Source organism: Aspergillus tubingensis, assembly GCF_013340325.1.
Source record: "Aspergillus tubingensis WU-2223L DNA, scaffold_3, whole genome shotgun sequence".
Taxonomy (NCBI): domain Eukaryota; kingdom Fungi; phylum Ascomycota; class Eurotiomycetes; order Eurotiales; family Aspergillaceae; genus Aspergillus; species Aspergillus tubingensis.
In genome coordinates, this window is record NW_023336277.1 from 544,182 (window position 1) to 569,487 (window position 25,306).

At 51.2% G+C, this 25,306-nt stretch overlaps 10 protein-coding genes across 10 annotated transcripts; 4 read left to right on the forward strand and 6 right to left on the reverse strand.

Moving 5' to 3' along the window:
• Positions 1-747: 747 nt before the first annotated feature.
• On the reverse strand, positions 748-2,594 carry AtWU_01395 (putative Rab geranylgeranyl transferase escort protein; the record flags this gene model as incomplete). The annotated part of the gene is made up of 4 exons (XM_035496509.1): positions 748-1,082; positions 1,274-2,287; positions 2,348-2,466; positions 2,521-2,594. 4 exons carry the CDS (start codon positions 2,592-2,594, stop codon positions 748-750), a joined length of 1,542 nt encoding a protein of 513 aa, XP_035352402.1.
• Positions 2,595-3,748: 1,154 nt separating this feature from the next.
• On the reverse strand, positions 3,749-4,359 carry cyp1 (putative peptidyl prolyl cis-trans isomerase (CypC); the record flags this gene model as incomplete). Its single annotated transcript, XM_035496510.1, has 3 exons — positions 3,749-4,162; positions 4,235-4,276; positions 4,327-4,359. 3 exons carry the CDS (start codon positions 4,357-4,359, stop codon positions 3,749-3,751), a joined length of 489 nt encoding a protein of 162 aa, XP_035352403.1.
• A 347-nt stretch (positions 4,360-4,706) lies between these two features.
• On the reverse strand, positions 4,707-5,918 carry AtWU_01397 (3' exoribonuclease family protein; the record flags this gene model as incomplete). The annotated part of the gene is made up of 1 exon (XM_035496511.1): positions 4,707-5,918. One exon carries the CDS (start codon positions 5,916-5,918, stop codon positions 4,707-4,709), a length of 1,212 nt encoding a protein of 403 aa, XP_035352404.1.
• Positions 5,919-7,278: 1,360 nt separating this feature from the next.
• AtWU_01398 (GNAT family acetyltransferase) lies at positions 7,279-8,430 on the reverse strand (the record flags this gene model as incomplete). Its single annotated transcript, XM_035496512.1, has 1 exon — positions 7,279-8,430. One exon carries the CDS (start codon positions 8,428-8,430, stop codon positions 7,279-7,281), a length of 1,152 nt encoding a protein of 383 aa, XP_035352405.1.
• Positions 8,431-9,482: 1,052 nt separating this feature from the next.
• Positions 9,483-10,547, forward strand: AtWU_01399 (SGF11 family protein; the record flags this gene model as incomplete). The annotated part of the gene is made up of 2 exons (XM_035496513.1): positions 9,483-9,548; positions 9,627-10,547. 2 exons carry the CDS (start codon positions 9,483-9,485, stop codon positions 10,545-10,547), a joined length of 987 nt encoding a protein of 328 aa, XP_035352406.1.
• Positions 10,548-11,608: 1,061 nt separating this feature from the next.
• On the forward strand, positions 11,609-13,177 carry AtWU_01400 (C2HC5-type zinc finger protein; the record flags this gene model as incomplete). Its single annotated transcript, XM_035496514.1, has 1 exon — positions 11,609-13,177. One exon carries the CDS (start codon positions 11,609-11,611, stop codon positions 13,175-13,177), a length of 1,569 nt encoding a protein of 522 aa, XP_035352407.1.
• An 898-nt stretch (positions 13,178-14,075) lies between these two features.
• Positions 14,076-15,777, forward strand: AtWU_01401 (cytochrome P450; the record flags this gene model as incomplete). Its single annotated transcript, XM_035496515.1, has 3 exons — positions 14,076-14,153; positions 14,244-14,834; positions 14,884-15,777. 3 exons carry the CDS (start codon positions 14,076-14,078, stop codon positions 15,775-15,777), a joined length of 1,563 nt encoding a protein of 520 aa, XP_035352408.1.
• Positions 15,778-17,380: 1,603 nt separating this feature from the next.
• AtWU_01402 (MDR family MFS transporter) lies at positions 17,381-19,216 on the reverse strand (the record flags this gene model as incomplete). Its single annotated transcript, XM_035496516.1, has 3 exons — positions 17,381-18,025; positions 18,076-18,882; positions 18,929-19,216. The coding sequence occupies 3 exons, from the start codon at positions 19,214-19,216 to the stop codon at positions 17,381-17,383; spliced, it is 1,740 nt and encodes a 579-aa protein (XP_035352409.1).
• A 1,122-nt stretch (positions 19,217-20,338) lies between these two features.
• On the reverse strand, positions 20,339-21,885 carry glkA (glucokinase glkA; the record flags this gene model as incomplete). Its single annotated transcript, XM_035496517.1, has 2 exons — positions 20,339-21,643; positions 21,703-21,885. The coding sequence occupies 2 exons, from the start codon at positions 21,883-21,885 to the stop codon at positions 20,339-20,341; spliced, it is 1,488 nt and encodes a 495-aa protein (XP_035352410.1).
• A 2,044-nt stretch (positions 21,886-23,929) lies between these two features.
• On the forward strand, positions 23,930-24,925 carry AtWU_01404 (Mic19 family protein; the record flags this gene model as incomplete). The annotated part of the gene is made up of 3 exons (XM_035496518.1): positions 23,930-23,988; positions 24,259-24,316; positions 24,383-24,925. The coding sequence occupies 3 exons, from the start codon at positions 23,930-23,932 to the stop codon at positions 24,923-24,925; spliced, it is 660 nt and encodes a 219-aa protein (XP_035352411.1).
• Between the last annotated feature and the right edge of the window lie 381 nt (positions 24,926-25,306).

Consider the following 25,306-nt stretch of genomic DNA (forward strand, 5'->3'; position numbering starts at 1 on the left):
ATGACAATGGGCTGGCTAGTTGGGTTGACAGGGAAGGAAAGGAATAGAGTAATGGACGTAACCATACTGCCGACGATATAGTGGGAAATGTTTATCTAGGAGATACTGGCTGACAGACACCGATGCCGCAAGGCTGAGGATGTAGCCTAAACTAGCCATCTATGGCGTGTCTTACATCTACTGGCTGTCATTCTAATAGGTTGGATATGAACGACCTCATCTCTGGTAGGACAGTAAGAAATTAACTCGTATATGTTTTATCTTTACTCACATGTAACTCATAGGTGGTCTTGTGACCCTTTCATGTTCCTGATACTTCTATGTATGACATGCGGATGACCGGAGAAAGCGAAACGCGAAAAAGACCGTCTCAGTGACAGCAGGTAATTTGAAACTGAAGCGGGAAGAAACAATTAGAGTGCTGAGCTCCCGGGCAAATCTGCGTTGCATTGGCTCGGAGGGTATGAAGGGTCGTGGGCTGTACGACAGAGGTTGAAACCCAACGGTCCGCTTGTGTAAACACGGGCTGTATGGATGCAAATGTAGGAAGTTACACATGGCAAGGTATCGCAGAAAGCGGAGTGCATGATCACATGGATAGGAAAGGAATACAGCAATCTTTCAAAAATTTCTATAAGGGAATACACATGACACAGTAGTGGCCTTGGTAATAAATTATCATTGTAAATGGTCTTATCTAAATCATTACTACAGCATATTTACATGCGGGTTGCTCTACAACCCACATCATTCCTCATAGGAACCCTCTCGGTCCTCGAACTTCATAAATTCGTGCTGAGCAGCCTCCTCCCCCATGATCAGCTCCCAAGCTTTCTTGACCGTGTCGATCAAGGAGTCATCAAAAGCAAGGTCTAGGCTGACAGGCGGGAGGCATATGACGCTCTTAGACGGGCAGCTTAGATCAGCGTTGTGGGAGGCGCCTCGGCCCAGCTGCGTATAACACAGGGACCACAGGACTTTCGTATTCGGATCGGCAGCCGACTGAAGAAGCTTTCGCACAGCAGCTTCAATCATCGACTGTCCTTCTGAACCGGGTATGCTGACACTACTATACACAACGCCTGATAAACAGTTAGCAACGTGTCACAAGACATGTAACTTGCATGAATTGAAAAAAAGTGAAAGCTCATGATCAGTTCGTAGAAGTTTGCATCAATGATTTATCAGGCAATGTAGATAAGTTTTTGAAGAAAAGTCATCATATGAGCAGGGGGTGGGGGGGAAAAATGCAGAAGAAAAAGTGGTAGCTTACATTGTCCAATAGGGCACTCGCCCGTCTCGCTGGAGTGGACTATAGTGTACACCGGTGGTGCATCATCAGCACCGCCAACAGAGCTTCCCGGGAATACCACCACCGCTCCAACAGGGACTGGTCCACCCTCTGCAGTAACGGGGAAAAGGTTCGCAAGGGAAGATGAGACGATGGAGATGGAACGAGCCACTTTGTCGCACTCCAGAGAAGGGCGAGATGCGGCAGGAAGATCCCAATTCGAGCCAACAATGTATCGGGACTTGACCGATTCATCATTGGCCAATTGAATCTGTATGCGTGACTGGTCATCGGGTTCCTGATCTGGTGAAGGACCGATAGACTTGACGCCAGTATTCAGGACATACACACCACCTCCCACGGCAAGAGCGCGACAACCGACCTGAGAGATCTCAGAGCCACCGCCCCATTTGACCGAGAGAGCCCCAAAGCCGGGACCAAACACACCAATAGATGACAAGTGTCTCTTGATGCGTGGGAGGGCATATTGGGCCGATGTGTGTTGAGGAGCAGCCTGTGATAGGCAAAGTGAGAGCAAGGGACCGTGAAGCTCAGTGGGCACATGAAACTTCGTGGCTAGATACTCAGAGAAGGGTGCAGCAAGACCCTCCTCTTCCGAGGACGGATCCGGTCCTTCCGACACATCCCCACTCTCCTGACCCTGACCGAGATGACGGAGAAACCTCATCAGAGTTCTCTTCGACTTCATACTGATCACATCGTCCGCAAAGACATCCTCCCGACTGCCAGGGACACGATAGAGACGACTACTATCATCAGCCACGGGTTTGTAGATCCACCAGCTTCCCACAGCTTGAAACTCCAATTGCCGGTAGACCTTGGAGGAAACCAAGGTAGGCAAAAGTTGTGATCGGGAGTAGATCAATTGCGGCGACAAGGAGAGGGTATATGCTCGAGAGGACGCAAGCTGACCCGTGGAATCCCCGGAGCTTTCGGAGCAGACGCTAGCATGTTCGAATGGGAGCTCCCCGGTGTCTAGCTCACCCACACGAGTCAGCAGGGGCCATGGGGTCGCTTAGACTGGGGAGCTCCTACCCTCGTTCACTTTAGCAGCCCACTCCTCGGCTTCCTGAAGGCTAAAAGCTGCCTCAGGACCACCGTAGTATGGATTTCTGTCAACATGGAGAACGTTCTTACCTGACCTGGAAAGGGCCCTGGCAAGAGACGTTAGCTGTAAGCAAATACAGCATTGACTGAAGGTAGCTCACAGAGCTAGAAGGGACTGGGCCAGTCCAGTGCCAGAGATCGTCACGTCCCATGGCGTGTCCGCGAGGGATTCCATAGTGATGACGGCCGAACTGCAAGCAAGCTAAATGGAGGGGCTTAGTGCTATATCGATGTCTGATGAGCAAGCTCAGCGAGCATCACATTTGGTCACAAGCTCCTAGAGACGTTTGTAGCAAGTATCTTCAGCCCATAGGTGAGGACTGAAGATCATGCGCTGAAGACGAGAAAGAATTTCAGAAACGAAAAGAAAATCGAGGGACACGCGAAGAAATACGGGACCCGCACTGGCCCACCACGTGACTAAATACTTAGCTAAACCGTTATTGAAGACCTAAGGTGAGGAAGCAACAGACATTGAACGTTTACATGCTCGATGAATGTAGACCTACTAGCATCTGGCTCTACATAGCACAACTTCCTTTTTCCAGCAACATGAGGGAGTCACCAGTGTTGATGGAGCCCTGGTCTCTACTAAAAGTATGAACCCAATTGGCTTCAGTATGAGCGTTGAGCCTCCTTTTCTCAGACAGAACACACAAGAGTGAATTCAGTAGCTAAACAGTCTATACAGCTTTTTTGGCCCGGTATTAACCTCACATCCATGCAATTGCAGCTCTTTAAAGCTATATTTACCGTTCGTTGCAACTGTTGCCTGAGGCTACAATAAATATGACTATTCCGAAAGAAGCTAGACTCGACAAACGGGAGCCGCTTAAGGAGGATTTCGCCCACAACCAGAGCTTCTTTCCTTCTTCACACCACTCCTAGTGCTCTGCACAGGCAGACTGCTTGTTTGTAGCAGTTTCGTCGTCTTCGTACAAGCCTTCACTGGTCTTGTGCTATAGGAGTGGTAGATAGACTTTTCACTCTGTATCTGCTGCTCCGGATGGTAACATCTGATGGAAGCGGTTCGTTTTGAAGTGAAACATTCCTATTCTAAACTGTAATCTGTTTCTATATGAAGCTGCCGTTGCGCTGCAGACGTCAACCCGAGGCGACTGTAGTGTTTTGACGGACGTGGCTCTGCTATGTAATGAACGTGCAGCTGCTCGTGCTCTGCATTGCTCTCGGAAGAGTGCAGTGCTGAGTTACGGTCCCAACGTCTGCCATCGATGCCAACAGCCCGTATCATGTCTGAAGACCGCTGTTGCTGGGATGCTGTATAGCTTTTGCGGATGAATGCCCATAACCATCTGCTATAAGACCCCCTCACTCATCACCTGTCTCCTCCACGATTCTGGCACGGAGAATCTTCACCTCATCCATAGGCCGGTCTTCCGAGTTTGTCTTGACCAGTCCCATGCGCTGGATCACCCTCATGCCGCTCTTGACGCGGCCGAAAATAGTGTGCTTTCCATCCAACCACGGCGTCGGGGCCAGCGTAATGAAGAACTGACTGCCGTTGGTGTTGGGCCCGCTGTTTGCCATGCTCAAGATTCCAGCACCAGTATGCTTTAGATTAGGATTGATCTCGTCCTCGAATTTCTCGCCGTAGATTGAGCTTCCTCCTCTGCCAGTGCCGGTAGGATCGCCGGTTTGTACCATGAAGTTGGGGATAATGCGGTGGAAGATGACATTGTTATAGTAGCCTCGTTGCGCAAGCGTCGCGAAGTTCTTACACGTCTAGTCGGTAACAATGGTGTCAGTAAAATGTACCATAAGAGGATGGGGTGAGCTTAGAATCTTGGTACTGACCTTGGGCGCATGCGCATTGTAGAGCTCTACTGTGAACGAGCCCTGGGCAGGTTAGCGGGGTATGCTGAGGCAGTCGTTCTGGTTATCCATACCATGCTCGTGTCAAAAGCCACATCAGTCGCCATTTAAATATAAGAAACAGGTGTCAGGCTGTTTACTGGTACTTGTCAAGAATCCGCAGTGAAGAGTTGCGGTTGAGCTTTCTGGCGCGGCGGAGGTCGAGATCCAGTCTTGGCATCCGATGTTCCCATGAATGATGGGGAGTTCGGACTGCTCCAGTTGCCCAGTCCCTCACACCGGCATTGTTAATGTAGATATTGTACTGTTCGCCTGAAAAATTGCAGCATTATTAAATACAGGTCTGCCTTTGTATATTAGCATAGTCCCCAGGTTCACTCTACGCAGGACTAGAGTCAGATCATGATTGACATCATGGTATCATTGCATGTAGTATTAGTCGCTTTCTAAACAATCAACACTGCTCAAGGATGTGCTTCAATTGCTCCCATCTCTGCGCGGAAATGTCAACCAGCGCCTTGAGCTCCTTCCCATCAACAGCCCATCCTCCATTCTTCTCCATATTCTGGATAACCGTCTTGCCCTTCCCACCTTGCTCCTTATCAACCACAATGCAGACTCGTTCTTGACTCAGTCCCTCCTCATATCCATCAGGATCGGCCAGAATCCACCTCCGCTGAATGCCCTTCCGGGCGCTCTCCTCAATGTTCTTTTCCTCCTCAGCGTCCGGGATAATAACCGCCCTCCAGCCAGCAGCCGCGTCAGCCTCGAAAACACAGAACGAGCTTGCGACAGGCAGACCGCGCAAGGACAGCTTATGAGACTCAGAAACCGCATCCGAGCACACAACCATCTCATTATCAACATCCCACCATGCCCGGGGTAGCTTCGTATCGCGCAGTGCAGCCAAAACCGAAGCCCAGGCAGCATCGAAGGGGTTTCCTGCCAAGGAAATGATCATGATATCAATATAGAGCACCCAGAATGCCTTGATCTCCTTTTCCTTGCCGACCTCCTCCCCGCGCTCTACATCCACATCCATCTGCTCAGACTCATTATGGCGTTCCAGGTCCTCCGGCCCCAGACTAGGCGGCTGGTACCAAATGCGCAAATCCTCGGCGCGGACCAATTTTGTACTATGCAGCAAGTTCAAAATCTTATGGGACAGCGACTGTGCGAGTGCTGACGGGGGTGCGCCAGGGACAAAGCCCGGTGCGCAGCCGGTGCTCAGCGACAGATTCGGGACGAGAAGGTTGAGTTGTTGAATGTGCGATTCGTCTTCAGGATCTTCCACTTCCGCACCATCCTCAGTAGGCTTCTTAGTTTGATCGGCGAGTTTGCGACGCTTATTCGCAGATGACGAGGACTGAGACACGCTCCACGAGGCAATGTCGGCAGTGGGGAGGATTTCCGCTCGTACGCCGCATACTGCGGTTGTGTCGCCAACCCTTACGACGGCGCTGCCATTTGTGTGGGTTAGGGAGCCTGTGTTCGCAGATGTGACGCGGAATTGCGAGGGAGCGCGGCCATTGGCTCGAATGGAGGGCTGGTTGCTGGATGCGGGTGGTGAAAGGTGGGCGAGGAGATAGGCGTGAGGTTGGAGTCGGGCGAATTGCGAGGGGGGTAGGGTGAGAGAGGGGGGTGCGGATGGCGTTGTGGAGGCCATCTTGAGCTATTGCTGAAGCCGAAGTAGTCTGCTCAGGACCGACAGGGTGTGAAATTGGTCAATGAAGAGATAAATGGGTCTATGAAACTCAGTCTGTATGAGGAGGAAATGGTTGACGGACTTTCCATTTTTCTGCGGCAGAATTCTGAGCATCTATCGGGGCGGTGAGGAATGTTGACCTCCACCTACTGCACATCAATTCTACAAAGATGTCTGATGAACTTGACAAAAGATAAATACCTCGCAAGATAACATGATATTGAACTGAACATTAGCTACTATATTTAATTTGGAGTGTTATGGAGACCCCTACATTCCACATCTTTGCTGTAATAGAAAATATCTCGAACAGCGGACGCTAGTATATAGTATAAGAAGCTTCAGTACAATAAGTCACAGAGTATCATCCCTGCCTACTAAAAGTTTAGTTAAAGGACCATTGGAAACACTGATACTATGACAAGAATGAAGCGATCTGGCTGATAGCCAGGCAATATATGTATTTCCAGAACTATTACGCTAACTGTATATTCAAGGGAGAATGTCAGCTTCATCCCCAATGCACATTAAGCATCATGACCGCAGGTGCATACAGTCCTCACTATGGGTTATTTGCTAAACGGCTAGTACATGAGGATATATGATTCCTCAGTCTATACAGACTCCTTGCTTATTATCTACTCACGAATTATCGTATTTTTTTTTTTTTTTTTTTTTTTTTACGTCGACCCAGAACCCCATGACAACAACGGCAGTCCGGTCATATTTGGTAGCATTGCGTTACTACCTTGAAGGGATGGAGAATGTTGTTGTGACTAAACTTACGTTAATGGAACAAAAGCGTAAAGTGAATGTCCTACACGTGTTGAATGCATCCCCACTCAGTGTGCGATCAATCTGATATGCTCTAAGAGGCCAATAAAAACCGCTAGCTTGGGGAAATGTCAAAGTATCGCGAAAATCCACTTTGCAGAGTCGACCAATGATGACGTGACGGGGGACGCGTCTGGGGGTCCTGGTTAATGCGTTATCTTGGATTATTCTAGAAGGAGGGTCGTATTCATTGCGAGGGGCTAAGGTTACGGGGTGTGTTGTAGAATGAGATAGTGGGTCACGGCTGCGACAGAGAGATTGTGATAGGAGTATGATTATTCTGGTGTATATGAGTATATATCCAAACTTGAGTGGAAAGAACCGAACTATATATGGTATAGACAGGGTGTTCTATGGTAATAACATTTGACAATGATAAGGGTATCAGTGATGGGGCAAAGAGCAAACAACCGAACGCCAAAATGTAGATAAATCAGGCAGAAAACGATAAGCAGTGCTTCTATAGTTCTTAGCAGAACATGAAATGTCATGGCCGCTGGGGCTCATCATCTGCCTTACGCTTCCTGCTCACCCCCTCGTCAACTTCCAGAATCTTAGAATCCGCATCGGCGAATGGTTGTACTCCATGGTCTTCCTCCTCATCACCGTCTTCAGCTTCGACTTTCTCCCAATCATCGTCATCATCCCCTCCAGGCACTTTGCGCTGGTCTTGACCCTTGTTGCTGGGAACGGTTTCCTCTTTAGGCGCATCAGTCCATTGGAGAACAAGCTTGACTATCTTTGCGCCAGAAGGTTTCAGGCGCCGGTAGTAGTTCTCCACTATTCCATCTTCCACCTTGAACCCTCGTGCGACGTACCACTTCAGACCATCTTCGTTGGCCTCGTGGACATGGGCTGTGACGGTGCGAATGTTGTAATGCTTCACCAGGTCTGAGACTTGTAGATCAGGTCGCGGATCGGATGAAGTGGAAGATGACAAGGAACTGGACGTGTAGAGTAGCGAGTCTAGAAGCGATGCTGCAATCCCACAGCCTCGATAGGGCGACAGTAGATGAAGGGTTTGAATGTAGAGATTCGTCGGCTCGGAGTTCGACCGGCCTTGCAAGATTCCGGCAGTAGTCGGCGGTAACCGCTCCAATCGGCACCTGATGCCTCCAATAACTTTGTCTGATCCAGTTGTGGGGGTCTTCAAGCCCGTTGAAGGGGTTGGCGCTGCAGAGGTGGGAGCAGCGGCTACCGGATGATCATGATAGACGGCCACGCGGGACAGCGACGAGATCACGGGGTCAGTGATGGTGGCTGTGTAGAAAGAGTTGGGATAGCGAATAGGAAGCAGCAAGCCCGTGATTCTGGTCAGCGAAGGGATGTGAGCTGTGCTCACAACTTCGACGGTAACATGCGGGTGCGGAGTGGGGTGGCCTGATGCGATGGGCTTTGGGTATGGCACAGCCTGAAGGGTCGAGTCCCGGCCTGCTGGAGGCTGGAATTTGGACGCCAGACTCACGGAAGATGAGCCAGAAGAGGGAGGAACGACGATAGCTGGTGGACCTTTAGGTGGCCTGGTGTGAGAGTTGTTTGAAGACGGTGAAGTTATCGTGCTTGGAGCCTGAGGGGGAGACAAAGGTGGAGAAGTGGGCGCTTTGGATTGATGCGCCCTGGCGAAGAACTGGAAAGCCATGGTTGGAAGAAGGGTAAATGTGATGTGTAAGCCACACTATACAAGGGGTATCTTCCCCTGAAGCAGTCTCTGAGGTATACAAAAGAAAGAATACCCAGAAACACGTTGAGGAGAGAGCGGGGAGAAGCAGAGCGCCAGACGAAGAGGGGAACCCAACGCGATCCAAAAGCGGTGGACGAAAACGGCGAGAGAAACGCGGAGATGCGATAAGATAAGATCGGGCGGTCGGACAAGTTCAAAGAGGCAAAGGCCAGCGCAAAAGAGCCTCTGTCCACGTCCTCCGATCTAGGATTGCCCCTGGTGCTGCACCTTCACTTGCCGTCTTGGTCTTGTTTTTTTGGCTGCGTCACACAGTCTACTGTGCTCTTTCTATATATGTTGCTCTATCGGATGTGAAGCCAAGGTGAGTTGCTCCCCCTCATGGTAATGGCCGTGCGCGCAGTCCGCTGATTCTCCCTACCGTGGGTGTTTCCCGCCCCCGGGTTATAGACGCCATTCACTCCCCGCCAGACAGATGGACTCTACGTGCTATCGTCCCTGTGTACCATTTCTTTGAGACATTCTTTATAGTGGGAGTCGGGCACTTGCTTTATTGCTCCCTTGTTTGGACCAACACAGTCGGGTAGTCGTCTATTACGCCATTGTTCCCTCCATCCGCATCCGTTAAGCGGCCGGTAAACCCCGACCCAGATTTGCCTTCGAACACCCTGCGCAAACCTACATGGCGCCATCGGTTTGATACTGGGGATAATCGTTCAGAGTTGTGTGGAAGCAGCTGTTTGTCAACTGCAAGTTCCGCGTTAATTGGCGCGTGATTACTTTGCATACACCAGCAGAGGTATGTCTCGACAGTTGTCCTGGACTTTGCAGTATTCGCGCGACCATTGCGTTATCTCATCGGTACTGCTTGCTGTCGAGTGCATTATCATGTTGTATGCGATGTGCTGGGCTACCCCACTCATCTGCATTTCTTGCTTGCTTGTTTCCTAACCGCTCAGTCTTGGAAGATGCTTCAGCTCTAACACTTTCCAGTCCTGCAGAACATTGCCAAAATGGGCGAGTCGAATGGAGCTGAAGAGAATGGAAGTTCCTTTCCTTCAGGAACGCTTGCAAAATTGGTACGTTCATGCCCGTATGCTTCCGGCTGCGGCACAGTAGCGTCTCTGGGCTTTTGCAATGTATCCTGACAACACTAGACATGCGATATCCTCAACGATACCTTCTATAATATAATTCATGATATAGTTGCGAAGGTGCATCGCGACGAAAAGGTCTCCCGTATGCGCTCAGCGGTGGTCACTGCAAGGCAAAAAGCCGATGAAGAGGCATCCAAACGTCGTGAAGAGAGTGGGAAGCCAGCTGGTGCATTCAAGCCCGGTGATCTCGACCTTGAGGAACTTAAGGATATACATGTGGAGACAGATGCGGCTGTCTTTGATGAAGGCAAGGTTTACCTCAAGGGAAACCCTCTGCAAACCACGAAAGAGATTATCTGTCCAGAGTGCCGATTGCCTCGTCTATTATACCCAGTAACGGGTGTCGGGGCTCGGGCTCCCCCAGACCCATATCGGGAGTATTGTCAGAAGCAGCCTATGATCAACAAGCCGGGGCACGATGTTCATGGAAACCCGTTTGCCACGGACAAGCTGAATCCGAAGAAGAAGAAACAGACAAATACGTCCAATACTCCAGCTTCAAGCCCCCCCACAACGCCTGACAGTTCCTTCAAGCAAGCAGCCCCAGAAAAGGTGTCCTTCCCGACTGTGAAATGCCCGAACTGCCCGAGATACTTTGTTGTCACTCGAGTTGCACAGCACCTGGACCGGTGCTTGGGTTTATCAGGGCGACAGACCAACCGCAACAAGACCCCAATGGAAAATGGTGCCAGTACCCCCAGTTCTGCTCCACCTAAGCGTCCACTAGTGGATGATGACGTTCCAGCAACTCTTCCGACGAAGAAGAAGAAGTTAGGAGCCCCCAAAAAATTGTCAGGGAAGAAGCCACCTCCGCCTAGCAAGCTGAAAAACGGGCTTACGCCAGACATGGCCGCAGCAAGTGATGCCGCCGGCTCTGGTGACGGGGACATCAAGAGTGAAGCGAACGGGGATAACTCTTAAGCCTTCGGTGTTTCTTTCTTTCTTTCTTTTTTCTCTTCTTTTCTTTCCACACCTTATACCTTTCTACACATCCCTTTCAACATTATTTTTACCTTGCTTCTTGCAGACTGCAGACCTGTTTGCGTTGGACAAGGCCTTGGACATATCTCCGTTTGCTTAACGATATTGACGTAAATACCCGGCATCAACGGCGTCGACGGGAACCTCCTACCTTAGTATCCTCGAGTCGAATAGGGACATGCTCGGCATCGTCTCTAGCCTTTCTCTTCCGTTTCTTTTTATAGGTGTTGTGTGCTGTTCTCTTGAATGATAGATTTTTATGCGGTTGTATGTACAATATTCTGGCAATAGGTCAGTTCGGGTTTCACAATCAATCGATTGGTTTAAGATTGGGTATACAGATTAAATCGAATTAAGAAGCCTCTTATGTAAACTGAGCAGTTAAGCTCGAACGCCAACCATATTCTTAATTGTTGGAGGTCCACTATACATACTGTTGGTTCAGTGGAACAATAGGTGCAATGGAATCAATCAAGGTACTGGGACACCCTTTTAGAGAGGAGTTCTATAAAGTGCCCTTGTAACGGTTGTTCGATATCTACCCCGGTGATCCCCGTGGTATAATAGTCTTAGTTCGAACCTATCACTAATTCGTGTACATGAAAAGTGGCTTCCAGACAAGAGTACAAAGTGTAACCTCGTAGATTTCATGGCGTGTTGGACGACTGCTATCCTGGGCAGAGCTGCTCCATAAAGATGTTTGGACATTGTTTTGCCTTGAATTTGAGCTCTATGCAAACTCGCCTGAATACTCTATAAAAATGACTTATTATGCGATACACCCAATTTATTTGCGGTATCTCGAAAGCTCGTGGCTGCAGGCTAGTATACAATGTTGTTGGCCTGAAAAGTATGGCCTCGCAGCCCACTTCGGGACCTTCCGTCCGTTATCGTCTGGCCCGCTTGCTCGATCCATCATCCACGATTTATGACGCGCATCCACTATGAGCATCAATTAACTCAGTCGCTAACAATTTCTCTAACCTCTGACTACTAGCGACATGAGCAATACCAGCCTCATCTCCTGGGCCATCCCCAGGCTGAGCCAAATTCTCCCGCTGGACGAGGAGTCGCTCACGCAGATCATCACCTACGCCGCCAGCCTCTCCAAAGACGAAGGCGCTGAACACCTCAAAAACCTTCTGGGCGACTCTCCCGCCGCATTCGAATTCATTTCTGCGTTCAGCTCGCGACGAGAACCACCCCCACGATCTAACGCGCCGTCACCCGCTCCGAGCGGCCAGTCCACATCTAGGAACAATTATTCGGGAACGCAGTCGAAGAGGGGCAAGAAGTCGAAGCCACCACTACACAGCGCCGGGCCTGTTCGCCGACCAGACAATTTTGGAAATGTGACGGGTGGATACAGAAAGGAGGACCAGGATGAGGACTACATGCCCGTCTCTAGCCGGAGCCGACAAGAAGGAAGCACGAGAGAAGGCACACTGGACACCGGTCTATCACCATCCCCGTTGATCTCTTCCCGCGAGGCATCCGCTACCTCTTCGCGAAATCAATCACCGGCTCCGAGACCGACACCGGCTAAAAACCCGCCTTCTGCCGCTGGCCCCGTGATCTCGGATCTACTACCGAATGTCAAGTCGAAGGCGGCCAAGTCTGCCTCTCGAGCTGGTGGGAGCAGTACGGGGACCGGCTCATCGTCCAAGGGATCGCTGACTACGAATAATATTAATGATTTGACGGCTGCCATTGCCGCTTTGGAGGTGTCTACGAATCCAACGCTGAGTGGTGGCGCTCGCAAATGCACATGCAACGCTAGCATCCATCCTCTCTTTGATCCTGCGCCGAATTGTCTCAAGTGTGGAAAGATCATTTGTTCGCTGGAAGGGCTACAGCCGTGTTCGTTTTGCAAAACACCTCTCCTGTCGAATGACGAGATTCAGAGCATGATACGGGAGCTGCGGGCAGAGCGTGGACAGGAGAAGATGCGCGCGCACAATGAGAGTGTACATCGGGAGGGTGGCCCTGGAATGGGCTCAGGAGCTCCCAGTAAACTTGACGCTGCCAAGGCGCATCGGGACAAGTTGCTTGCGTTCCAGGCGCAGAACGCCAAGCGGACACGTGTGGTGGACGAGGCGGCAGATTTTGAGACTCCGAACGTAGCATCTACGCTGTGGATGACACCCGCGCAGCGAGCACTGGCCCTCAAGAAACAGCAGCGGATCATGCGAGAAATGGAGGAAAAGGCAAGGCCGGAATGGGAGAAGAAGAAGACCATCATGAGCCTGGACATTAAGGGAGGAAAGGTGAGGAGGGTCTACCAATCAGCTGGGCCTGTGGAGACGGGCCCTTCCGCGGAGGAGGAAGCCGAAGCAAGGGCAGAGGAGGAGCTCGGAGATGGGGAGAACAGAGAAAGCAGCGGTAAGGCATTCAGCCATAATCCTCTTCTTGCAGCTGGAGGGTTGTTGCGACCGGTCTGGAAGTCGGCGGACGGAGAGCAAGCGGACACGGCACGCAAAGAGCGGAAACAGACATGGCGGAGAGTGCAGGACGATAATGATGACAACGAGCAGTGGATTCTCGATGGCGGTCTCCACGGTTACACATGAGAGGCATTTGACATAATAGCTTATCCGAACTGGCTGGTTACATTGTCTGCAAGCCGGACAACAGTAGCCGATGCTCTAATGCAAATACAGTGGGTAGCAACAGCCCGAGACTCTCCTAGCTTTGTCCGATAAGGCCCGCGATATAAGCACGCAATGATTGGGCCACGAGCTCCAGGAAATACTACCGCTCTGACATGGATCGATAAGCAATGCTCCTTCGGCATCGCCACGACAGAAGACAAGACACATAGCAGGAGTGGTTAGATATCCTCCGACGGTGTACACGACGCGGAATGACAGCAGCAATCTTAGCATGAGCATTACCAATCTAGATCCGAATGATGGGTTCCACCAGATCGGCGGTCAAAGCTATTAATTCTCATATACAGTGTAGAGATTTGAAGCACCCGGGGTACCCGGGCCAGGAGGTCCGACAACGAACTTCTCTACGTAGATACACTGACCAGCCGTTGCTGGCCACGATGACGCATCCTCGCAGCTATTGCGCTAAATCGATGAATATTACATAGTTCCATGGAAGACACTTCGTACTCGAAAATGAGGAGAGAGGGAGGGGATGGAGGGGCAGCAGACGCGAGGAAAAGCCCGTCAGTAACCGAGCCAGAGAGATGTATAAAGCGGTAGACGAGTCTCGAGTGCCAGTGAGTGTCTTGTAAGTGAAACAGCCATCTGGATAGTGGTTCTGATATCTCGAGTGACTGTCGTCATTTGCCTGTCTTTGTTATCCGCTTGCGGGGATTTCCTTTTTGGTCGAACTCGGCCTCGGTTGGCCCCGGCTAGCTTCGGTGCTCGTTGACTGGCCGAACTATATACTTCAGCTTCTTACTATTATTCCACCTCTTAGCACCACACACTATTGCACTAGGATTCGACAGCCATGTTGGCCCAAATTGGCTGGCAGGCTATCTCTATAACCCGCATAGGGTGGGGGTTGCTTGCCTTGCTCGTGGGATTGGTATGTTGATACCGATTCTCCCTTACACCTTCTGTATTATGTCGAAAAGGTGTCACCTTGCATACTTGCAATGCATACTGACAACATCAGTCTTCTGTCTATGCAATTTACAATCGCTTCTTCCACCCTCTCCGCCGCATCCCAGGTCCCTTGCTCGCCTCCCTCACTCCCTGGGTTCAGCTCTACCATGGCCTTCAGGGGGACCGTCACCTGTGGCTCTGCGCTCTTCATGAACAATACGGCTCTCACGTCCGCGTGGCACCTAATTTCGTCTCAGTGAATACTGCTCAAGGCCTTCATGATATCTACGGACACGGCAAGCGGTTCAAGAAGGCCGATTTTTACAATGCCTTTCCAGCCATCAAAGGCGTGTACAACACACATAACGTCATTGACAAGGTCATGCACGGCCGGAAAAGACGAGTCCTGAGCCAGGCCTTTTCCGACCATGCACTCAAGAGCATGGAAGACGTGATGCTGCTGCACGTGCGGCAACTGTGTGCAGGCTTAACACGTGCGCAGCAGACAGGCGTGGTGCAGGACATGGGCCGCTGGTTCAGCTACCTCACGTATGACGTGATGGGCGAGCTGTGCTTCGGAAAGAGCTTCGACATGTTGATCGAGAGTAGCCGGAGACGGCTGATTGAGCTTGTCGATCGGGCTGCAAACCGGCACTATGTGGTATGTCTCGAGCTGCTATTGTTGAGAACCGAATCGACTGACAAAACAGTGCGGTCTCTGGATGCCCTTAGATCGATGGCACCTCGACCAACTCTTCATCCATCGACTCACCAATGACCGCTGGAACTTCATCATGAACTCGCGCGTGGAAGCGACCAAGCGCGCCCAGGAACGTACCAAGGCCGGTCACGACGCCAAAAGAGACTTCTTCTACTACCTGCTGAACGCCCGGGATCCCGAGACGGGCCAGGGCCTGACGACCCCTGAGCTCTGGGGCGAGGCCAACGTGCTGATGATCGCGGGCAGTGACACGACGTCGACGACGCTAGCCGCGACGATCTTCTACCTGGTGCGCAACCCACATGCGATGGCGCAGCTGCAGAAAGAGGTCCGGGAGAGCTTCTCCTCGGTCGAAGAGATCGTAACGGGCAGCAAGCTGAACGAGCTGGTGTACTTGAAGGCGTGCCTGGACGAGGCGCTGCGGCTGGCGCCCGCGGTGCCCGGGGCGCCCCCGCGCGAAGTGATGGAGGGCGGAGCGGTGGTGGACGGGGTGTTCCTGCCGGGCGGGACGGATTGCGGGACGCCAACGTACTCGATCCACCGGCAGGCGGCTTATTACCGACAGCCCGGGGCGTATTTGCCGGAGCGGTGGATCGAAGGGGCGATCTGTCAGACGGGGATGGAGGCGTGGCAGACATCGCGGGAGGATGTGGAGATGGCGCGGCAGGCATTCTGTCCTTTTAGTATTGGGCCGCGGGGATGTATTGGGAAGAGCATGGCGTTGATGGAGATGCGATTGACGATTGCGCGGTTGATGTTTTTGTTTGATATGGAATTGGGCGATCGGAGAGGAGAGGATGAGGGCGGACATTTGGCATTGGTGGACCATTTTACCAGTGCGAAAGAGGGACCGGATGTGATTGTACGGGCGCGTGTGCAGTAGCTAAATAGCATTATTATACTTATTTCTGTATCTACTTTGTGCTCGGTCTATTGTAAATGTTGTATGTAGTAAGATGGCAGAAATAGTAAGACACCAAGCCAGAAAGGACACGTGCCCACACTGCATGAACATATCACCCCAAGACTATGGGGATGAGAATGCAATATCAACCCACCCTATTCATTCATTAATAGCTAACCTTGTACTATTCTCTATACTCATTCATCACTTAACTTTATTTACATCTGCCATACATGATATCAAACCATGTCCATTCCTTAACCTAACATCACCATCACCATCCCTTAAACCAACCACAACCACAACCACAACAACAACAAGGACACTTTCCTCCCCTCACTAAAGCAACCCACAAACCACTACCCCAATAACCCCCTAAAGAAAAAGAAAAAGAAGGGATAGAGAGAGAAGATGGTCTCCCCCCTAACAACAACCTTCATCCAATCTACCATTCTAAACGCCATCGCCAACATCCTAGCACAAATAATAGACCATCATCGGAAATCCGTAAGCTGCCTATCCCCAGATATAACCCAACATTCATACCCGCTCCCCCCAAACAACCCCCCTCCCAAATCAAATTAAAGACAATACTAAATAAAAATCCAAGAAATCAACATTTACACCTAACCTCCCCGCCCTCCTCCAATTCATCACCTACGGGATAATAATCGTTCCCCCGAATTTCATCTGGCAGAGGTATCTTGAACGCCGATATCCGGGGTTTCTTTTCCGTGGTGGTGCATCAACCCCTTCCCCATCAACCACATCTACTAATCTTTCTCCCCCTTTACGAACCTCAACCCCTAATGGAACTAAAAGAGGTCCAGGAGGAGGTTTGGGAGAAATCTACATCTCCATCCCAGACCCAACCTCCACCGTCCTCCTCAAAGAGAAAAAAAATCCCCACAACTTCCTCCCTTCACAACAGAAGCGCAGCAGAGGAGGCTGGTACAACTTCCTCATGAAATTCCTGCTCGATCAGACGGTGGGGAGTGTAGGGAATATCGTACTGTTTATTGTTCTGATTAATTTGTTGAAGGGGGTTGGGGTCGGGGGTGTTTGGGGGTTGGTTGTTGAGGTATTTATCTCTTTCATTCATATTATTCTATTCTGTTCTGTTTTGATTTATTTGTGCTATGGGGGCTATGTGTGGGATATGCTAACTGTGTGTCTGGACAGGACTTCAAACCTATCATGATCGCAAGACTCAAATATAGACCGATTGTCTCGTTGCTCATGTATACGGTTGTGCCGGTGGATCGGCGGGTCGTGTTTGGGAGTGCGTGTGGGGTGATTTGGGGGGTGTATTTGAGTTTGTATGCTGTTGTTTAGTCTCTCTTTCTCTATTTCTTTTATTGTCATTGTGTGTTGCTGTTTTTGCTGTTGTTATTAAGTTATTTGTGATGTGTGGTATGGGTCAATCTTTCGTTTCGTTGTTTCTTTTGTCTGTCAGCGTGATACCTCGTCTTGGCCATCCATCATTTGTTATTAGATCTATTTATTGTCTGCCTGTCGCTTAACTAGCATTATACAATTTATAAGTAATCACATGCAATCAAAACCCATAGCTTCTGGCAGACTACGCTGCCGGAGGTCCGATCTTCTTTCCCTTCACAGATATCCACTCAATAGGCAACGCTCCAAAAATACTCAACGCTCCCATAGCCACAGCAACATAGAACGTCGTCGTCACAGCCCCATTATACGCCTCTAGCACAGCTGGTAGCTGATCCGCAGATACGACATGTCGTAGCATCGTTGCTCCCGCCTGCATCACTGAAGCAGGGTCAATGCCTGATACCTGTGCGAGGTTCTTGCGCAATTCGTTCTGGAAGACGTTCTGCGCTACAGAGACAAAGAGTGCTCCGCCCAGTGTCTGCGTGAACGCCACAATGGCCGTCGCGCTGGGAACATCAGCAATTTTCAGCGCTGCCTGCACCACCATCATCGGCTGTTGCATGCCCAGGCCTGCACCCATGCCGAAGATGATCTGGTATCCTATCCAGTGACCGGCCGAGGAGTGCACGCCCATGGTGGAGAGAAGGCCGCCGCCGACGGCGATGAGAACCGGGGATATCAGCATGAATGGGGTGTAGTATCCGAATGTAGAGACGAGGCCGCCTGCTACGATGGAGAAGATAACGACGCTGAGTAGCATGGGCAGGTTCATGATGCCGGATTTGGTGGCGCTGACGCCTTTGATGGCTTGGAACCAGATGGGGAGCTGTAGATGTTAGTGAAACAGTGAGGTACTTTAGAGTGATGAATACGCACATAGTATACTGCCACAAAGAAGGATCCGCCGACGCAGAAGCTGAACAGCGCAGCACCCCAAACATTTCGGTTCTTGATCAGCCGTGGAGGGATCGTGGCTTTCTCGTTACCCCACATCTGTAGCACGATGAATATACCGATGAGGACCCCGAACAACACCAGCAGGGCGATGATGCGGCCATTTCCCCATTCGTAAGTGGTCCCACCCCATTGCAGTGCGAGCAAGACGCAGATGACTCCTGGCAAAAAGACAAATGTACCAGGCAGGTCAAACTGCGACAGCTTATCCTTGAGCCCCTGGGTACTCTTGACTGATTTGGGTGCCTTGAAGAATAGCAGGATGAAGAAGATGGTCGCGCCGCCAATGGGAAGGTTGATATAGAAACACCATCGCCAGCTGACATGATCGGTAAACGCACCACCCATCAGGGGCCCTGCTACGCTGGCAATTCCATACATGGAGGTAATAGAGCCGGTAAGGAAAGGCCTCCATTTCAGCGGTGCGGTCTGAGAGATAATGATCATGGCTCCTGAGAAGACTCCGGCGGCCCCAAGACCAGCTATCGCCCGTCCGATAATCAGCGCAACCGAGTTGGGAGCCACACCACAGACTAGAGAACCGATCTCGAAGATCGCGAGCCCCATCAGGTATACCCATTTTGTGGAGTAGAAAGTGTACAGCTTGCCAAAGGCTAGAATGAGGCAGCACGTTGTTAGGAGGTAGGAGCTGCCGTACCAGCCCACGTCGCCGAGTGACTGGAATTGGTCTGTGATTTTGGGGATTGCAGTCGCCAGAATCGTGTTGTCCTGATACTATTAGCACGACCACTTGCCTAAGTAGTGGAATACTCACCAAGGCCATGCAGAAAATCGAAAGACAGAGCCCGATCACAATCAGTGCGAGCCTCCACGAAGTAGGATACTCTGGCTCAGGTTCCGTATTATGGCTATGTATCGAGCTGGGTGCTTTTGGCTCGTGCTGTGCTTCGACCGTCTGTGAATGAGGGGAGGTGTCGCGCGCAGAATCAACGAGCGTACTCTCTTTGCTTCTAGCGGAACCGTTGCCTTCTGTCTGCGTGACCTTGAATGGTTTCAGTTCAGCAAACGGTCCCTGCTGCTTCTCAGCGTTAGAAGCAGCCATGGCGAGAATAGGTATGCAAGACCCAAACCAATCTCACAACCTAAGCAGATGACGGTACTTAGGGCAGCAGTCAACAGTGTAGATAGCTGGAGAAGAAATCCTCCTCTGATCTGCAAATGAAGCAGTTATCTAATAATCACTCCAGAAACGATTAACAAAAGTGGCAGGAAGGAAGATCAGCAGTGAAAAGAAAGACGGCTCAAGGAAAGCCTCCTTCCGGCTTCACTGGCTGACGACGATTGCCGTAATGGAGGCCAGGTTGTGTCACCATCTCGTAGCCACGCCAGTCTGGCCCAATGGCGACCCCTTGCTTTGTTGCGCATGTCAAGGCTCCAGACCATTCAGGAGCAGAAGCAATCCGTATTCCGAAGCACTGGTCAGGTTGTGCAAGCTGCAGGTATACCCCGGAGGGGTTGGCAGCGTGACGGGGCAAAGCGAGGGTCACACTCAGAGTGGATGGTTTGCTTCTGACATTCCGGCATCGGAAAGATTTCTATCCGGAGAGAGCCCTTGAAAGATTCCTGTCAGTTGGGAATGATCAGGCGGGATATTCCCCCACAAAGAATCTCGGAATAGGGGAATTCCAAGAAGGATGGATTAACTTCGATCGGAGACTCACCTCTGCCCCTGAAGCAAGGATTGGTGGGAGCCAGACTGCACCTAGACTAAGTACCTGCATGCTATTTCTGTCGTTGATTTTCGTTGCCAATCAAGTGGTCAAAGAAAGACAGACTCTAAATCAGGCACTATTGAATTCTTTCAGTTGGAGATGGTGGTTTTGGGCGGCTGTGGCGGGCAATAGCATCCTCGCTTCTCGTGCCGTCGCTTTGTTCGCCTGGTCGCGTTGGCAACTCAGGAGCAACGCGTGTTGGCTTAGCAGCGTTAGGATTCGGACTGGCCCTGTCAGCCCAACTAATCCTTGGTTGGCAAGCTACAGTGCTGTTGCCATATGAATCAAGATAATAGTAAAAGAAAGAATTCATTTCGACCTAGGATATATTCACAATTCCAGTAAGCTGTACAACGCCGTAAAAGATCAAATATGCCCAAACATCCGTCCTCCCAACCGCTCTTCAAACACCTAACCAATGCGGAAATCCTGCGAGATGGTCATGATGGCCACTATTGCGCCTTTCTGCGGGCATCCTCCTTGCTAGCAACGAGGGCGATCAGAGCAGCACCCACGCCGCTGCCATCCTTGGAGATACCAATGCGGATCTTCTTGTTGCCGGCTTCGCCAACCTCGGGCACTTCGCGGAGGGCATCGCGCATGTAGCCTTCGAAGTTGGGGTAGAACTCGACCAGACTGCCATCAACACCAATGTCTACCAGGTCGTCCTTTTGCAGCTTGCCAGTAGAGAGGAGGACAGCAGCCAGCGGGACGGCACTCAGACGAGCAGCACGCTTGCCAATGGCATGAACAACGGTCTGGATGGCCTTGCAGTCGTCGGTGGTGGGGCGTTCGATCTTGAGGTGGTCCTTCAAAGCGACCTTGATCTGCTCCATATTCTCAGTCTTGTCGGCCTCGACCAGACTCAACAAGCTGGTGTCAATACCCCATTGACGGTACAGGGAAGACTCCTTGGGAACAGAAACGGTGGAAGCCCCGCCAGTCTTGAGGAAGCCCAGAGACTCGTTGCGCTGCATGTCCAGCATGACGCGGCGCAAGATCTCGCCCAGGAACATACCCGAGACGCGCTTCTCAAACATCTGGATGCCCGGGTTGTTGCTGTCGGCATCGAGCTGTTGGTCGTAGATGGTGTTCGGCAGGACACTCAGGTGGTTGTCGAAGCTGCCCCATTCAGCGTTGATGATCATCTCACCGGTGGTCTTGTCGTACTCGGAGTGTTCAATGGTCTGCAGCTTCGTGATGCGGTCCAGCTTCTCCACATAGGCGCCATTGGTGCCCGTGCCGAAGATAGCACCCAGGAAAGTGCCCGTCTCTCCAGGAGAGGTGTATGAACGAGCCATCAGGGTTCCGACAGTGTCGTTGACCAAGGCAGCCACGCGCACCGGGAGTCCCAGATCATCGATGGCGTTCTGCAGCAAGGCACAGACATCTTGACCCACGGCATCGGGAATGTTGAAGCCCTTCGTCCAGCGAATCAGGGTACCCTTGTTAATGCCCAGCTGACGCACGGGGAAACTGAAGGTGAAACCCAAGTCGAACAGGTCCTCTTCACAGTTGCCATTCTTCTCATTGCGGCGACGCAGGTGAGCCTCGAAGTGGTCGTTGTGGTGAATGCGCAGGAACGATTCGATCTGGCGGGCCAAGAACAAGAAGAGATCCTTGGCCGTACCGGACGCCATGGTCTCACGAGGAATCATGATCTTGGACTGGGTAAGGGAGAAGGTAGTGTCTCCATGTAGATCGATCGAACACACGCGGAAGTTGGTGCCGCCGAGATCTACTGCCAGGTACAAACCCTGCCAATGACCAGGTCAGCTGCTGTTTGGCGGAGGGAGCTGATTGGTGTGAAACGTACCTTTTCCGTGCCATTGGGCACTGCCGTGACATAGGTCGGGATCTGACTGAGGGTCGTGTGCTCCTTGGACAGGCCTTCATCGATCTCGCGAATGTATTCCGTTACTCCACGTTGCACTTCAGCAGCGGGGTAATCGAACTGGCTGGCAATGCGCGCAGCCTCGGACAGCAGAGCAGATGACATGATGACGGAAGAGATGTGGATATGAGGGAGAGTGTGAGGAGATGGAAAATAGATGGAGCCTCAAAGAATGTGTTGAGACGACAATAAACACAGTGTGCAGAAAAAAAAAAGTGGTGAAGGAGGAGACCGGATGGTGGGGTTCAAGTAAATACGGGGAGGGGCAGACGGAAGCTGGAGGGGAATTCGGGGAATGGAGATGGAGAGAGAGAGAGTAGAGGGAGAGTAGAGGATGTGGAGGGAACAAAGGATAAGGATCAGGAGGAGAAGGAGGATACGAGCAGGAAGAGTCTAATAACTATTATCCGGAATGAGCATACGATGATGAAGGGGGAGCAAGTGGGCGTATTAATAGCAGAGCCATGAAGCCCAGTAAAGAAACTAATAATCTTGCAGTTGGAGGGGTCGATGAGGTCAGTCCGACGGGCTCAAGCCAACGGGAACGCCGGGTTCGCCGGGTTTGCCAGGCGTGGCCAAAGGGAAATTGGAAAAGGGTTCACGACCACTTCCAGTTCTCTCTGCTTTCCCCCCCTTCCCGACATTCTCGCATTGCCGATGTCTCGCACTTGTCCCAGGTTTACTAACTTAGTGCGTGGTTCTCTCCAGTCTCCAGTCTCCAGATGCCACTCCTCGCACTAAAAAGTGGCCCAGTTGCCTGCAAGACGGGGTTGCCGCGAGTCGGTAGCGAATCCGCCCGCGTGTCTGCCATGACGCATGAAACCAACTTGGTGGGGTTTAAGCCGTCGTTCACCGGTGAGAGGGAATTGGTTAGCAGCGAAGGGAATGGAAGGGCGAGGATGGCTGTTGCACACAATGCAATACCACAATGCCATTCTCGTGCTTGGCCTCTGCGTCAGTCAGGAGAGGGTGAGACCACGCGGTGGGTGGTGAATTAGTGGTGATGCTGGCCTTCCCCATCTCCGGATGCGGTCGTCTGGGGCATTGGGGAACCTGGAGATGCTGACATGAGCATCATACTAGTACCTGGATCGGACTCAACACTACAATTCCAATATGTCACTACGGCTGTTTGCTTTGGGACGGACTAGTCCAGCTGTCAGAAGATGATGATCAGGGGATTCTCGTCTCGACGTAACCTTAAGTAACCGTCCAGCCTATGCAAGCAACCATCCCCTCCACGGCTGCTCCCTGCATGCTGCAGTATCACTGCGAGATTTTATCTCAGGATCAGCCACTTAAAGGCTTCGATCTGTCAGGTCTGTCACTTATTGTTTGCATGTAGAGAGTACGGAGGACTATGTAGTTTACATTGCTGCGTCACCTACCTAGGGTTCTAGCGAACAAGACGATAGGCCGAGCGATCTTCAAGCACGTGAGATTCGACACAGTATACCACTCACCAACATGATATTAGCTAGTCTAAGTTTGTAGAGAAAGCAACAATATACCTATTGCTGTGATATTTAGTAACTCATGTGAAGCACCTCTCACCATTGAATTTATCCATACCCATGATCTGGATCTTTGTGTGAAATCCAAAGTCCAACCCTCAAATCAACCACTCAAAACAACACCACCAACACCCAAAAACCACCTAAAGGTACAGTAAGAACCCCCAATCTAATACACTTTCCCCAAGCCAACCATCCCAGCAACCCCGGGCACCAACTGCATCTCTACCCAACCTCCAGCGTCCAAGAAAGTAAAAAAGCCAGCCATCCCAAAACGGAAACCCCGTGACTAATCCAGCAACAGTAACTAGCCTAAGGCATCAACACATCACCCATCCTCTCCAGGCACCAAGGCATCAACAAGCAGCATCCAACCCCTGCCTCAGGCGCAAAATGACTAATCCCACGTGACCCGGCGGAAGTCGGCTTCAGAAACGGACCTTGACGATATGCAATTCCCTGCTCCGACACAGGAATTGCCCTCGATCAGGATCTCTCGGCGGCCAATTGCGGTGTTCCACTGAAACCGAACTACCACACTCGCCTCTTTCCTCCCTCCGGTCCACCAAACAATACCAAAGACAGCTTCGGCTGAAGGAAAGTCACGGACACACGAAACCCGATATCCGCACATCATGGGCGCCGGCAGCTCTAAGCCCGCGGCTCCGGCCGACTCGAAGCACGTTTTCTCGAGGTAGGATTGCTTTGCTTGTTACATTGGACAATTACATATTGCTATGGCTGTGTTGGTACATCGATTGGCTTGGGTTGGGATATCACTGGACGCGCTCAATGCATGCATGATATTGAAGCCGGACTCTCTTCACCGAGGATGATCATACCTACCCAACCAACCAACCATATAAATAAATAATAATTCGATATGGGCGATACCCTTCAAACCAATGACCACAACCACATGAGAATAAATCGGAATACCAGCTAACAGCTATATCCTACACAGCTCTTCCCCCGTCCAATTCTCCGCCAACTTCGTTGACGGCCTCCAGTCCAACACCGAGGTACGTACATTTCCCAGCTACCTACCATACCCAACTCATCTAACCCACCTCCTTCAATGAAAAAAGACCGACTCCGCACGCGCTCGCTCCCTCGAACTCCAAATCCAAGAGCGCGTAGCCCAAGAACTCGAGCGCCTTCGTGCCCGCGAACAGCAAACGCTGGCCGAGATCGAGAAGAAGCTTGCCGAAGCCAAAGATGTCTCTTCTTCGACACCCGCGCCCAGCTACACTCCCACCAGCTCAGGGGCTTCTTACTACCCACCCGGATCTCTGGACCTGGATGCGCCCCGGATCCCGTTCGCGGGGCGGGAGAGCTACTTCGCGACTGCTGCTGCTGCTGCTCCGGCGGTTGAGGCGGCGCAGCAGCCGATTAACCGGGAACTGTCGCGGGAGAGCGTGAACAGTGAGATTGAGGAGTTGAGGGCGAAGTTGGAGGGACGGAAGAAGTTGGTTGAGATTGATGCGGGGATTGAGAAGGCTAGATCGGAGGTGGTGAGTTGTTTGAGGTTGAATGATCGGAGGCCGTTGGATTGTTGGAAGGAGGTTGAGGCGTTTAAGAAGGAGGTTGCTAGGTTGGAGGAGGGGTTTGTGGATCGGATTGTTGGGTAGATTGATTTATTTATTTATTCCATAGGGATGATATATTGATAGAGAGGTGAGGTATAGTGGTGTGTAAGTGTGTGTTTGTTCGACTGTTGCTGCTGTTGCTGCTGCTGCTGCTGCCGAGTCATCAATTCCGCTTTGTGCATGTGTGTATATGTATACCTAGCTTGCTAGAGAAGGTTACTGGTTTCTGTTTTCAATCATGTTTATCCTTAGTACTATGTTGTGGTTGGTGTAGATATTGGTTGGTTGAAATCTCCCAACTAAATGGGCAGATCTTGAATGTTCATCTCTATCATAAGCCTCTAGAATGCTTCTAACCCCCTCCCCAAACAATCAATCAAAGACACACAGGGTATCACGCAACAAAGCCACACAATCCATCCT